At 39.4% G+C, this 12,942-nt stretch overlaps 1 protein-coding gene across 4 annotated transcripts in view; it reads right to left on the minus strand.

Moving 5' to 3' along the window:
• The window catches only part of opa1 (OPA1 mitochondrial dynamin like GTPase), a 49,117-nt gene that overhangs the window by 26,881 nt on the left and 9,294 nt on the right, over positions 1 to 12,942 (minus strand). For all 4 annotated transcript variants that reach the window (XM_042516039.1, XM_042516025.1, XM_042516031.1 and 1 more), the window contains 22 exons: positions 11,215 to 11,268; positions 10,784 to 10,888; positions 10,442 to 10,528; positions 10,000 to 10,113; positions 9,674 to 9,754; positions 9,497 to 9,571; positions 9,337 to 9,408; positions 8,997 to 9,096; positions 8,638 to 8,768; positions 8,020 to 8,092; positions 7,579 to 7,651; positions 7,376 to 7,491; positions 6,292 to 6,356; positions 5,653 to 5,729; positions 4,199 to 4,364; positions 3,246 to 3,398; positions 2,919 to 3,027; positions 1,954 to 2,033; positions 1,558 to 1,698; positions 1,191 to 1,307; positions 983 to 1,076; positions 184 to 294 (listed from right to left, as the gene is read on the minus strand). In XM_042516039.1, the coding sequence (XP_042371973.1) occupies positions 184 to 294; positions 983 to 1,076; positions 1,191 to 1,307; positions 1,558 to 1,698; positions 1,954 to 2,033; positions 2,919 to 3,027; positions 3,246 to 3,398; positions 4,199 to 4,364; positions 5,653 to 5,729; positions 6,292 to 6,356; positions 7,376 to 7,491; positions 7,579 to 7,651; positions 8,020 to 8,092; positions 8,638 to 8,768; positions 8,997 to 9,096; positions 9,337 to 9,408; positions 9,497 to 9,571; positions 9,674 to 9,754; positions 10,000 to 10,113; positions 10,442 to 10,528; positions 10,784 to 10,888; positions 11,215 to 11,268 (2,194 nt within the window). The remainder of the gene's footprint in view (positions 1 to 183; positions 295 to 982; positions 1,077 to 1,190; positions 1,308 to 1,557; positions 1,699 to 1,953; positions 2,034 to 2,918; positions 3,028 to 3,245; positions 3,399 to 4,198; positions 4,365 to 5,652; positions 5,730 to 6,291; positions 6,357 to 7,375; positions 7,492 to 7,578; positions 7,652 to 8,019; positions 8,093 to 8,637; positions 8,769 to 8,996; positions 9,097 to 9,336; positions 9,409 to 9,496; positions 9,572 to 9,673; positions 9,755 to 9,999; positions 10,114 to 10,441; positions 10,529 to 10,783; positions 10,889 to 11,214; positions 11,269 to 12,942) is intronic.

The raw sequence follows: 12,942 nt of genomic DNA on the forward strand, positions 1-12,942 counted from the left end.
ATGAAAGAACCATTTACTAAACAAATTTGATTGATTCAAATCACTTGCATGATCTCTACAAGAACCAGAGGGACAAGCTGACGGTGACAGACTGCCTCCTTACTCATGGCCTTCAAGTGTTTGCTTGTTGTTTTAATGAACTTATTGTCTTATTTATCTGCTGTATGTCTTTGTGTGTCTTACTGAGATCCTCGGCCAGCTGGACTCTGCGTCCTGTGATGAGGTGAGTCTTCTTTTCACTGTCCTCCCCGAAGTCATCCAGCACTTCCTTCACGTTTTTCTCCAAACGGCGCACTGAGAAGACGATGGAGGACCAAACACATGCAAATAATGGATAACGATCAATATTCAATCAAACCACAACGCATCACATTGTTCTCTTTATGTTCCCATTGAGCACTAATACAACCATTTAAATGGTTGTAAGATGAATTGTCTATATAATGAACGGTGCTTTTCAGCTATAGTGAGACCAATTTTATCATTAAATGGTTATCAATGACTGGTTGCAGGGGTTACCCAGCTGCCCCCGTCAACCATAGTTGGACCATTTTCTAGAATATGATTTTGTATGGTTACTCATGATGATCATGAATTTTGAAAATGAAAAAAATGTTCTGTCAATTAAAATCAGTGTTGAATCCTACTCCTAAATGAAGAAAAGTGCTACTGCTGCAATGTACTCCTTCTATAAAAAGCTTAACTGTCAGTATGGCATAAAAATTCCAGCAATAACCTGCCAGCATTGTAGAATAGCTCATAAGTACCAGAGCAAAACAGCCAAACCCAACAACATGACAAATTACACAATTTATCCAAACTTGAGAGGCAATGCATGATTTCCTTATAGGATTGGGTATGTAACAAAAAAACAGTGGTAGAAAGGTTGATATAAATTCAAAATGTGATTTCCAAAATAATTCATTGTTGCAATTTTTTTCTCTAAATGACAGTTGTCATATTTTGTATCCACAATTCTTACCCTCAGTGTTGGTGAGCTGCTGTCGGAGAGTGTTGGCTGTGATGACCAGCATCCTCTGGATCCTCCAGAAAAGTACCACATCATTGCACTCCAACTGTAATAAAACATGCAGGCACACATCTTAGCTTTTCACGTACGGATGTTAAATTTAGTTGAGAATAAAGTGGAAAAGAAAGACAACTCAGGATTACTCATCCCCTCTTCTTACCTCAGAGTCAACAAAGTGTCTCTGGTAGTAGTAGAAACCTCTCTTGCAGAGGTTACAGTGAGACAGCGCCTTCTGCAAGAAGTGTCGACGATACAGCTGATGCCATGTGTCTTTGATCTGATGAGGTAAGAGGTTAAGTATTATAACAGTTAATGGGTGTTAAACATAATAAAAGGAGGCAAAGACACTAGATGCATGTTACAGATGGAAAATAACAAAGACCAAAACAATCAAAACTACCAAACAAAAAAATAATTGAGAAACAATGAGGAAAATTGGATTTTCACTTTTGTCAGCATTTATAATACTGTAATATTTGTCATGTCTCTTGTGTAACAGGCGAGAGACACAGGTGTTTTGATCTCACCAGCACAGGATCAACTTCAACCCCTCGTCCCTCCAGATTCTTCCTGACTGTGGTGACCTCGTCATTGGCCAAGTAGGCTGTATGCTCATCGTGTAGCTTCAGCAGGCGCTCCAGCTCATTTTTTGTTTCATTCCGAATGTGCTACAAGGTCAAAGAGAAAAAAATTGAGCTCTGTCCTCATGGTGGCAAATGGGAGTTGAGATTTAGATGATTACTTAATGTAGTGTGATTCTATCAAGCTCTTAGACTTTGAATACTGTTCATGATTAAAACGAATAGGGCTACTGGTATCTACCAGTCAAGTAAGTGCCTTAAAATCTTTCCACTTTAAAGTCTTTGCTTCTAAAAATACAGCAGTTATACCCTGAAATTAGGAGAGACCCCTCAAACTCTGACCTGTTCTGGTGTGCGATTCATCCAGTTGAGCCACCTCTGCCTCCAGCCTGGACCCACCATATCTCTGATTACTGACTCAGCTACAAAAAGGAAGAAACGAAACATAGAGAGACAATGAGAAAAGACAATCAAAAAGAGACTGAAATGTGTGTTGTGAGCATGTTACTTCTATCGCTGTATTTCACACAAATGTGAGATTATGTATCATGAGCATTTGTGGTGCCACAGAAACAGAGCCGTTACTGTGGGAAATTACACCAGACTAGACAAGACAGCACAGAAGCATGACCACTTCTCACAGGCTGTCCTCTTCCTAACGTGTGTGTGTGACTTACTCAGTTTACCTCAACATGTGGTAAATGTGCCAGAGCAGACTCAAGAATAGATTTAACATTTAAGAATTTGTTCTGTAATTTAATCGGATGTCAAATGTTTATATTCCATAATGGCTTGCTTATATGGTCATCTGCTCCAGGCACACTGCTGCAAGTGTTTGCATTACGTACCCCTATACATGCTAATGTCAGGGAAATATGTTATCTTGGTTTCCAATGTTAGTTATTTCTCCCCAATTCGGATATAATATCCCAGCTCTAACATGTCTAGTTGTGAAGATTTTGATGAGGAAGTTTTAATTAGTGATTCTTTACTGTGCTGCTATACTTCGTTAACCTTACAGTTGCCCCCCCAAACACGGACCAATTAAAGGAGACTGGGCTTTTTAGGGAGGGGGGCTTAAAGAGACAGACTAAAATAGTTTTTTGAACAGAGGGTGAATATAGGTGTTCTAGCACAGTCAGTATAGGGAAAATAGAGTGTTTCTTATCATTAAAGCATGTAAACATGTTCTAATAGAAACCTGAAATACATTAACCTGAAAATTTGCACAATAGGCCCTCTAAGACTGAGAGGTGAGTCTAGTGCTGTGTATGTGACACTGTTTGAGGCCATCGTGGCTAACATACTGTCTTTGAGGCGTGACTGCAGGGTCTCCTCCATGAACTGGATTGCTGCATCCCACTGAGGCTTGTCTGTGATGGAGCGGTCTTCTAGGGCATTGTGCTGGATCACCCTCTGACAAAAACACACACGAAGAAAAACTTGGTGGAGATGCAAAGTATCTGATATGCATACAACGTCTTCCTGTAACAAATGTGTATTTGCATCAATATTAGCAAGACCACTTTGTAAAATTAAATTCACACGATCAACTGTTTCTGCTTTGGGAGGTGTTAAGTCAACTACTGTGTGTTCCCTTGCACACTTGGTGAGTCGATTTACGGTGTGTTTACCAGGCTGTCCATGGCCCTCTCATTCCACTTGTGCCTCTTGATGCTCTCGTCCTTCACAGCCTCCTTCAACTTGTCAAAAATGTCGTCCTGGTCTTTGCCTTTGTATTCAGCCATGAAGCGGGCAAACTCTTCCTGCAGTGTCTCCCAGGCAACCTAATGGGAGGCCAAGTATATTGTGGAAAAAGGAGGCTCATATTACCACAACGCTACTGGCTGATTGAATACGTTCTTACATTTCTGCAGTCTGTGGCATAGTGATGAACCAAATAAAATCAGTAAAAAATAATGAGTACATTACAATGGTAAGTTATAGAATTTGAATATTATTAAAATGTTAAATTCTAAGCTTGGAAAAAAATAAATTCTCTCTCTCTCTGAGGGACTGGTGGCTTCTTTATGTCATGGCAACCATTCAATGAGTATCTTAATAACCTATTAATTCCTTCAGATTAAGAATCAAATCTCTGTCCTGTTTAATATACATATGTGTGATCTGTCCTTCTTAACTTGATCTATAAGTATGCTGGTGCCTCTGAAACCAGTCAGTTTATCCCAATTAATCCATTAAATATCAATGTTTAACTCTCTAATGGGTCCCCTTGCCCCCACCCAGTTTTTCTTTTTACTTATTTTATTTACTTGTTTTTCCTTTGTTGTTTTTTGGTTTTGCATTCCCCTTTTATTCTTATACTACTTCTTGAGCTGTGATATTATAGTTACAGGAAAACAAAAAATATGGTTATATGTAACATTTATAATTGCTGTACTTGTTCTGCTTTCATAAGTAAAAATTGTTGAAAAAATACATAAATACAACATGAGGAACCAACTCAAAAACCAATTTTTATTTAAAAGTGTCCTCATATCAGCAGAGGCCCAACTTACAAGATGTGGTAGACATTAAGTTTGATTGTATTTCATGCAACTGTCATTGGCATGACAGTGTCCGTTACCTCGAGTGCTTTGTGCGGAAGCTGCTTGTCGGTCCACTGCTTCAGCTTGATGTCGACTGTGGTGTTAAAGGTGCCCGAGTCCATTGTTTGAGCAGCAGGCAGGTAGATGTTCTCAATCACATGGGTGGAAACACGTTCCCACAGCTTCTTCTGCAAAATGGACTCCCTAGGAGAGAAAAAGATGAGTTATGCCAACTTCCAGTAACTGGAGTGAAGAAGATATCTTCTGTTTGGCACCTCTAGCTGTTGTGATTTTGGTTCTGACTTCTAGTAGCATGCTGAAGGTGCTTCAACCATACCGTAGATGAATGTAATTTATTTTTATTAGATTCTGATCCTTATTTTTAGATTTAGAATAAACTGTCAAGTCCTCAGGTAAGGCTGTTTGTAGCAAAGTTGCTAATAGGTGTCCAGCTCAGTTTACTTAAGTGACCTGGTGGGGTAAGAAAAGATCGTTCTCTGAGCTGCTTTCACTTGTGCAGTCAGTGCTGCTGCAATTGCACTTGACTGCAGATTCCAATACAGCTCCAGTCTGACCCTGTTAGCAGCTAACAGCCTCCACACTCGCTCTATCTCTCCAGGGCATTGTGACAATAGAACAAAACCCTGCCCAAGTCCCCCTGAGATCAGACCAGTGTTGCGCCTCTCTCATTTATCATAAACGCATGCTCATATTTCATTAGGCTCCCCTTTTGTTCAGGCTAGCACTCCTCGCTGTCAATAAGCGCTATCTCCAATAGTGCTGGCTGGCTAACAGGGCCACCCCTGTTCCCGTCCGTGGGCCATTCATCAGAGTATTGATCTGGGAGAACTGATGGCACGCTCACTGGGGACAGCCTCAACACCATGCATACATCTCATTTAGCAAGGTTTTCCTCATTGAGGATGAGAAATAACCGTATATGCACGCACAGGTAAAGGCACTGAGAGAAAGACCTGAGGTTTGATAGAAAATAGCTTTCCAGTCATGTCGGGTTGAGTGCTGTAGTATAAATACATGATGTAATTGCTTTTAGCCAGGGTAGACAATGTACACTTTTCAGTCCTCACAGGGTGGCATCATGTTAAGACCAATATCCTACATAGAGGGAATAATATACTAATGTTAACAAGCTGAAAAAAAAAAAATTATTTCAATGCTAGAAGTGAAATTTGACCCTAGTACCAGAGGTGCAGTTGGAGAATTGGTTCACATCTTTACTCCAAAAATGAAAAAAACATTTAAAAAAGAACACTGAGTTGTTGATTAGTTAAAAAAGGGCTTTACAATTTAAAATATTGGCCTTTAAATGTATGTATTTCATAAAAAAATACAATATCAGTTTGGACATAATTTTCTGTGTAATGGAAGATTATTACCTGTATTCAAAATTATCATAGATAGTACCATTGATTTCTATAAAGATTGTAACTGCAAATAATCAAACACAGATACCAGCTCATCATTAACTTACCAGTGTTGTGGGGTCACTTGACTCAAACTAATGACTTCATCCAAGATTTCATTTTTAGCCTTTTCAAAGAGTTCATTCTGGAAAAAAAATTAAGAAAATGGATTGTTATTATGTGCCTTTGGAAAAACTGAATGGTGTGCATCTCTTGTTTTCGAAACTCTTGCATTTATTTTAACACTAATCCTTTGTATCTATGATGAGGTACCATACTCTCATTTCTCTATACTTTGATTTTGTTGGGCTCATTTGTGCCTGAAACTGAAATTTTGAATGTCCTTTGGTGGAAGTGTTCTTTGGTTTCGCCAAGAGGCACACTGGACTACTGTTTATTCATAGGAAAAAAACAACAGTCCCACTTGCTTAAAGAACAAATATAGCATGATACAAAATGAATGTATCTAACAGATGGCAAGGAGCACAATCAAGAATTTGGTATCAATGGATTCATAACAGCCTAAATATCAAAGATATCTAAACATATGCATTGTAAAAAATATTGCATATAGAAAACATTAAAAAAAACACATTGCAGCATTTTGTCCCCATTAATAAAAATACTGACTTTTTTCATGTAATCTAGGGGTTTAAGAGCATTGTAGATGTGTTATTTTAAGTGCACTTGCTGTTTGTGCTTCTCACCCTGTCCAGCTCTCGCAGACGAGGGTAGTTATTCTTCCATTCAGTCTCCAAGTTGAAACGAGATGCTGAGGTGAGGAGGGACAGAGAAAATCAATATCTGATTCACACAAAACTTACACAATGGACAATCCCTAAATTTACATTTTACATAAGTCAAATTATAATTAATATTAATGGTTTCATCACCATTCAAACCCTAAACTTAACCCGGACCAAACCTTTCTTTTAAAATTTAATCTACCATATTATGTGTCATTATTTAGCTAGCGCTCATTCTCATGCCTGATGAAACTCATCTCCTTTGATTTTACGCACCATCAAACAACGATTCTCTAGTCAACAGGCAATGAACATACAGGCACAGGGCTGCTTTGTTTTAACTTAGTATGATATAAAGGCAGCTTTCAGACTGCAAATGGTGCCTATCCTTTAATAAAAGTGGGCGAGGACTTTACACACTCAATTTCCTAACTGGTCCCTCAGGAAGAGAGGGGATGGGGCCAATCACACACTCTTTATCAAAAGTCACAGTTTTAGTTCTCATATATGCACACAGAGACACACACAGAGACACACACACACACACCAAGTCTGCTGTCCCTTTCCTCAGCTCCCTATCCACTGTGGAGATTAGGCTAATTGCTGGTTTGTGGGGCCATGCTGGCGCCAAGCATGGAGGATGGAAGCCGGCTGTGTGCGATTTGATGGGATATGGATCGATATGCTACACAATGGGCCTATGGGAGCTGCAGTCTCACGGCCATAAATCTCCCGTGCTGTTAGCAATGGGCTTGAGATTGTCTAGACTAATTGCAGTTGGAAGGCAGGACTGAGGGAGTGGAGAAGTGTGGCAGGGTGGGCTGAAAAAGGCCAATACAAGGAGGTGGGAGAGGAGAGGAGGAGTGGTAGCACCTGTTCCCTGTACAGTTAATAGATAAAATACAATACTACAATGTCCATTCACACGATTAGACTGGGACTTCAAAAGGCATGGATATAAACATTCACTCAATGACACAACTAACAAGGCATATAAATCAGTCAACCCTCCCTGGGATAAAGGTTACTCCTGTGAGTGTCACACCTTTGAAGACATCAGCCTGCTGCTCAACTGACTCCCTGACCATCTTCCAGAAGCAGTCAGAGACGGCCAGACTCAAGTTCTTTGTGGTCACCTGGTGGGCTTTCAGCATGCCATCCCTGGTTGTTGAATACATACATTCAAAGTCAACTTTAAATTAAATCATTTGATGAAGCATAATGTTTTGTGAATCAGGTGCAACTTGCCTTAGTAATCTGGAGTTCTGGAAGAAGTCTTCCTCATAGTCTTTAATGGATTCAATGCTTTCAGCGCTGCTCCCTGCACGAGATGAGAACAACACAGTCAATGTTGGATTTCATACAGAAACACAAGCATATCTGAATGGATGTTATCCCGGGGTGTCCGGTGACTGAGTGGATAAAGCAAGTGCCCCATTAATGATGGCACTGTCCAGCTAGCGGCCCTTTGTCAACCCCCCTCTCTCCCCCTTTCACACTGTTGATTTTATCCCGATATGAATGTAAGTGTGTGTGTTAACAATGTGTTGGAAAAACCACAGAGGGTCTAAAATTAGCTCAATGGTTATCACAACTGGTGTCATAAAGCCAAGTTAGTAAATTCAGGCATGATTATGTCAAACAATGTGACATTAAAAGCAACATGATGATTTCAGTAACAGATGCTACCTTTTCCGGTCACCACTGCAAAATAGCCCAGGGCCTTCATGGGAAACAGCTTTCCTTCCACTATTTGCTGGATCTGAAAGAGAAAATGTAAAACAGAGACTTAAATTCTCACGCCAGTCCAGCTGCAGTGCGAGCTTCCCCAGCATTAAAATAAAGGTGCTGAGCTCCCTCTTGTGGAGCAGCTGCAGATAGCTTCAAGATGAGAAAATGTTATTTATAAAGCACCAATAAAAAACACAATATTTCTCCAGACATTTTCATATTGAGCAGGTCTAGACCATATTCTTTAATTTACAGAAATCAACATTTCCACCGTGAACCAACACTCACAGGGTCTGACACTTATTAACTGGTTTTTAACTGTTTTGTTGATCTATTTCAGAGTCTTTGCTCATTATTTCCGTGTTCTTGATGCCGCTCAACTACTGGTGACAATGGTTTTGATAGATTTTTATCACTTTTAAGAATTGACTGAATTAGTGAGTCAAGAATTCATCAACTACAAAACAGATCCATACTATGACTACAATAATTGTAATGAAATAAGTGAACAAGTGAGGCACTTTACACATAAATGATTCCATTGTGCTGGATTTAAGTACAGTTAAGTTATCTTACTCTGCTGGGGCTGGCCAGGTTCTTCTCAGCCAAGTCCACCTTGGTCAGGACAAAGATGGTCCTCTTCCCATGGGGGTCCATCTGGCTAACCAAGTCTGTTACAATGCTCCTCTCTGCATCCACACTGCCATCTGGAGGGAGGGCACAGGAAATATGATAATGGTGTACAAATCATCACAAGCAGAAGCGCAAGAAGTATGAAAAGCATGTAACTGACTGAGATTTGGTGTTTTGAACACAACAATGGGACAAAAGTTTAAGAGGCTTTAATTCCTCTAGCAGACCATCTCCCTGCTCACTACAACAAATAAGGCCTTTATTTGATTGCTGCAACTGTGGAAAGTATCCTTATGGCTCACCCTGAATACAGAGGATGATTGCATTGGGGTTCTGCATGTAGGCTTTGCTGATGCTGAAGATGGTTTCCTTAGTGTCTGATGCCATGCCTGTAGTCACAGTCTGAAAGAGACACACATTAAAAAATAAATACATTTAATGACTGCATGTGTATTACAATATTTGAGAAGTTACGTTTAGTCTATTGGCTTTTATATGACAAAGAAAAAAATAAAAATCTGGCAAATGATAAACTTATAATATGGAAATGTGCAAATGTATACAATAAAAAAAGTATCCAGTGTATAGTAAGAGAAATTCGCAACCATTCCCAATTTTTTAAATTTAAGAATATGTACTCACACTGATGACTCCTGGTAAGTCAACAAGCACCATCCTCTGGATACCGGGGCCTTTGACACTCAAGGATATTGTCTGACATGCAAAAAATAAAAATAATCACTTCATGTAACATTACAAAAGTAAATCAGCAAGTGTCAGCTTAAACAGCACTGTGTCCAACCTCACAGCTGACGGTCTGTCCCTCCTTCACACTCTTCCTCATCCTCAGCTCGATCTCATGCCTCAAAGCAGCCAGCTGCAAGACAGAGCAAGAAATATCACATACAACTGTGAGAATACAGATAAAAAGTTCTAAAATTCATTTTGGGTGGATGGACTGAGCGACATTGTGACTTACATCCTCCTCCTTGGTAAGGTCAAACTCTCGGCCACTGTCCTTAAACAAGGCCACATGGTGGGGGCCTTCACTTAGTGTCACCTGCAGAAATAAGAGTTTCAAGGGCTCAGATAGATTACAGAAATCCATCAAACCTGTGTTCCTACACATTTTACTCTTACAAAATATCTTAACTCCTTAATTATCAATTCTGGCTTGAAATGGCTGTCAACACTGTAATTTCATGACAACAAATTCTCACAATATGTCAAATGTGCAAATAAATGTGTACATTTTTTTTTGTCCTTTTAAAGGAAAGGCTAAACAAATATCAGGCTGTGTGGTACCTTGACAGGAGAGCGGGTCATCATCTCTCCTGAGCCCCTGGGAAAGATCCTGGCCTGGGCAATCATCTCCAGTACACTCGTCTTTCCAGCACTCTGATCCCCAACCACAACCACCTTATACAGAAGATGTGTGGTTGGACAAAATGCAGATAAACAAACAGAGGACAGAGGATGACAAAAAGAGGACGGGTAAGCCCAAGAGTGAGCACAAAGTATAAAACAAAACAGGAGGCATCAAGATCAGGATCCAATAAAAACATCTAGATGTTGGTAAAACAACAACAAAACAAAACAAAACAAAAAGACAAAAAAAAAACATTTTGAAAATAAGCATGTGTCTTGCCTCATTTGTATCAGAAAAAAAATGTCAAAAAATAAATTCTTCTAAAATTTTTGAATGGAAAGAGAAATAAAGCAGTATCAACATTTGACACCTTCTTACCCGGGGTAGGTGGTCCTGGGTGTTGTAGTTGGCATCATAGTCAGACAAGATGTCCAGGACTTCAGAATACAAGTCAATAAGAGATTTCTACATGAGGTGAAACACAAGCAATAATTATTAGAATATATGTATATTTACATTGTAATTAGTCGACCCTTTTATGTAGAGTGATAATGACATAACAAAAGGAAGTAAACTCAGTACAACAGTCGACTACAAACACATGTAGCAACATGACAGCCACTGTAACCCAAAGAATTTCAAACATTAATCCTGTATCAGTAGAACTGAAGCCTCATGGGGAGAACTTTAAAATTATGTTATCGTGTATCAGCAACCCACCTTCACTTTTCTTTGATGAATCCCCTTATCATCTTTTTGCAGCACCACTTTCCTTAACTCTTTATTCTCCTTCTCCAGTCTCTCCAGCATGCGCTGATATTTGAGCTATTGGATAAACAACAGAATCTATAAACAAACCAGTATCAGTCCCAATTTACATATTGAAGAGCATTTTTGCTAAAACCTGGTGGCGGTAATTCATCCACAGTAGTGGTGAAATCATACCATTTTTTTGAGCTGTATGAACAGCATAGTACAAACAATTATTCAGTTTAACAAAGATCTTAACCTGTTTGACTTTTTGGCCATTTTTTGGCAATTTTATATCGCAGAATAGAAGACAATAGTAAAAATACTGAAAAAATAAAAGCTCTTTAATCCGATTTGGAAGAGATGTATGATAGAAGTAACACACAACGAATCTACTATACCTGCGTACGGAGCAGTTCTTCTTGAAGCTGGTCAATCTTTTCTTTGTCTGATGACTAGACGTGGAAGCGGAAAAACAGAAAAAGAACAGCAACAAACTGAGTTAATGCTTCTGTTCTTTTTAGAAAATAAGGGCTCCCCGTTTCTCTCATTGTGCAATTTCACGAGCACGAAATCCCACCAGCACCACGAAGGTTCATTACGTGCAGACTGTATTACAGAGAGAACCAGAGTTGAGAGTCAAGTTAATGCATACAGAGAGGAACAAAAATCAAGTTTCAGGCAGACACTTGTCATTCTGGTATTACTCCACTTCGATCAACAAGCTATGAATCACAAACGGGCACAAATCACAGAGAGAGCCCTGAAAAATACAGCTGAAATTAATCACAAAATCATTGAGTCAATACAGCTAGATTTTTCATGATTGGGCAAACCTCATTTGAATATATATTTTGAAGATGTTTGTCAGGGTGAGAGACAGGACAGAAAGCAGGAGACACAGCATACATGAACAAATGGGATCGGCAGCAGAAGAAAAGGGAATTTAACAAGAAGACACACCAAACTACTTTACAAAAAACTATTTCTAAACCATACAACAATAAATATGCTCTTAGTTACCTTCTAGCAATAAGCACCAACAGTGTACTTAAATATTTTGAATTTTCATTATGTAAGACACACATTTAGGCATTACATAACAGCTCGTAAGCTTAAGGCTTCCACCTTGCTGTTGATAAAATAGTGAAGTCTAGCTGGGTCCATTCACGGTAATTTCAAAAAGTGCAGCTCACACCATGCAGCTGGTTGCCACTCCACTCCATGCAGTGTTTCCGTACATTAATGGAGTGCTGCTGATGATAATCCATCCATTTGCATGACAGAGTGAGACTGAGCTACACCACTGTACTTCTGGAACCAGGCTATGAAGGTCCATGCATGCCTTCTCCACAACCGAAGCTTAGCCTGACAAACTATGGGATGATACATGGAGGCAGCTCTTGGGTATTTTAGGGGACAGGCGTAAGGAATTTCTCTGCACTACAATTATTATAAAAAGAGCTTCAACAGTTAGAACAATTAATTTAAAGCACTAATGCCGTGGCATTAAGTAGAGAGCTAGACACAAACATCTGTAAAATATAATGCAATCCAATGCAACAGCAATGCAATAAATATGTTAAGCCAGTGAGTAGTTGTTTGATTCACAGCGATATACTTTGTTGCATTCTATTTTAAAATGTTGCTGTCTATCCATTTATTGCATGGCCAGAGCACTGGAGTGTATTATTAAGTGACTTAACTATTTTGCAGCTGTTCATGTTGTTGTGTCTACCATGCCCTGTATATTAGGGAGCAAGACAAAGCACTGATTCTAAAATTTGGATCTTCTGATTCTTTGAAATACTCAACTTGCCAGCTCTATTCTTATAATCGAGTCATTTAAAGAGCAACTCAACATCTGCTGAAAATCCTGTTTTTGCTGACCCTCAGTGGTTTAACTTCTCACCTCGCTACAGTGATGTTGAAATGTTAAGTGAAGGAAGTCGGTACTTTGAGACATCACTGCTTGGTGGGTTAACAGGTGCACACCTCTGAACACATCCAGCCACACTAATCGGTGATGCTGGTTGTGGTTAAAGGTGCAACAGACTTCAACCTTGTTACCACAGAAGGCAGTGAAACACTGCTGGTGTTAAATTGCTCTATTATTTGACAGGGTGGCT

This window comes from Plectropomus leopardus, chromosome 3 (genome assembly GCF_008729295.1).
Source record: "Plectropomus leopardus isolate mb chromosome 3, YSFRI_Pleo_2.0, whole genome shotgun sequence".
In the NCBI taxonomy this organism is placed as follows: Eukaryota; Metazoa; Chordata; class Actinopteri; order Perciformes; family Serranidae; genus Plectropomus; species Plectropomus leopardus.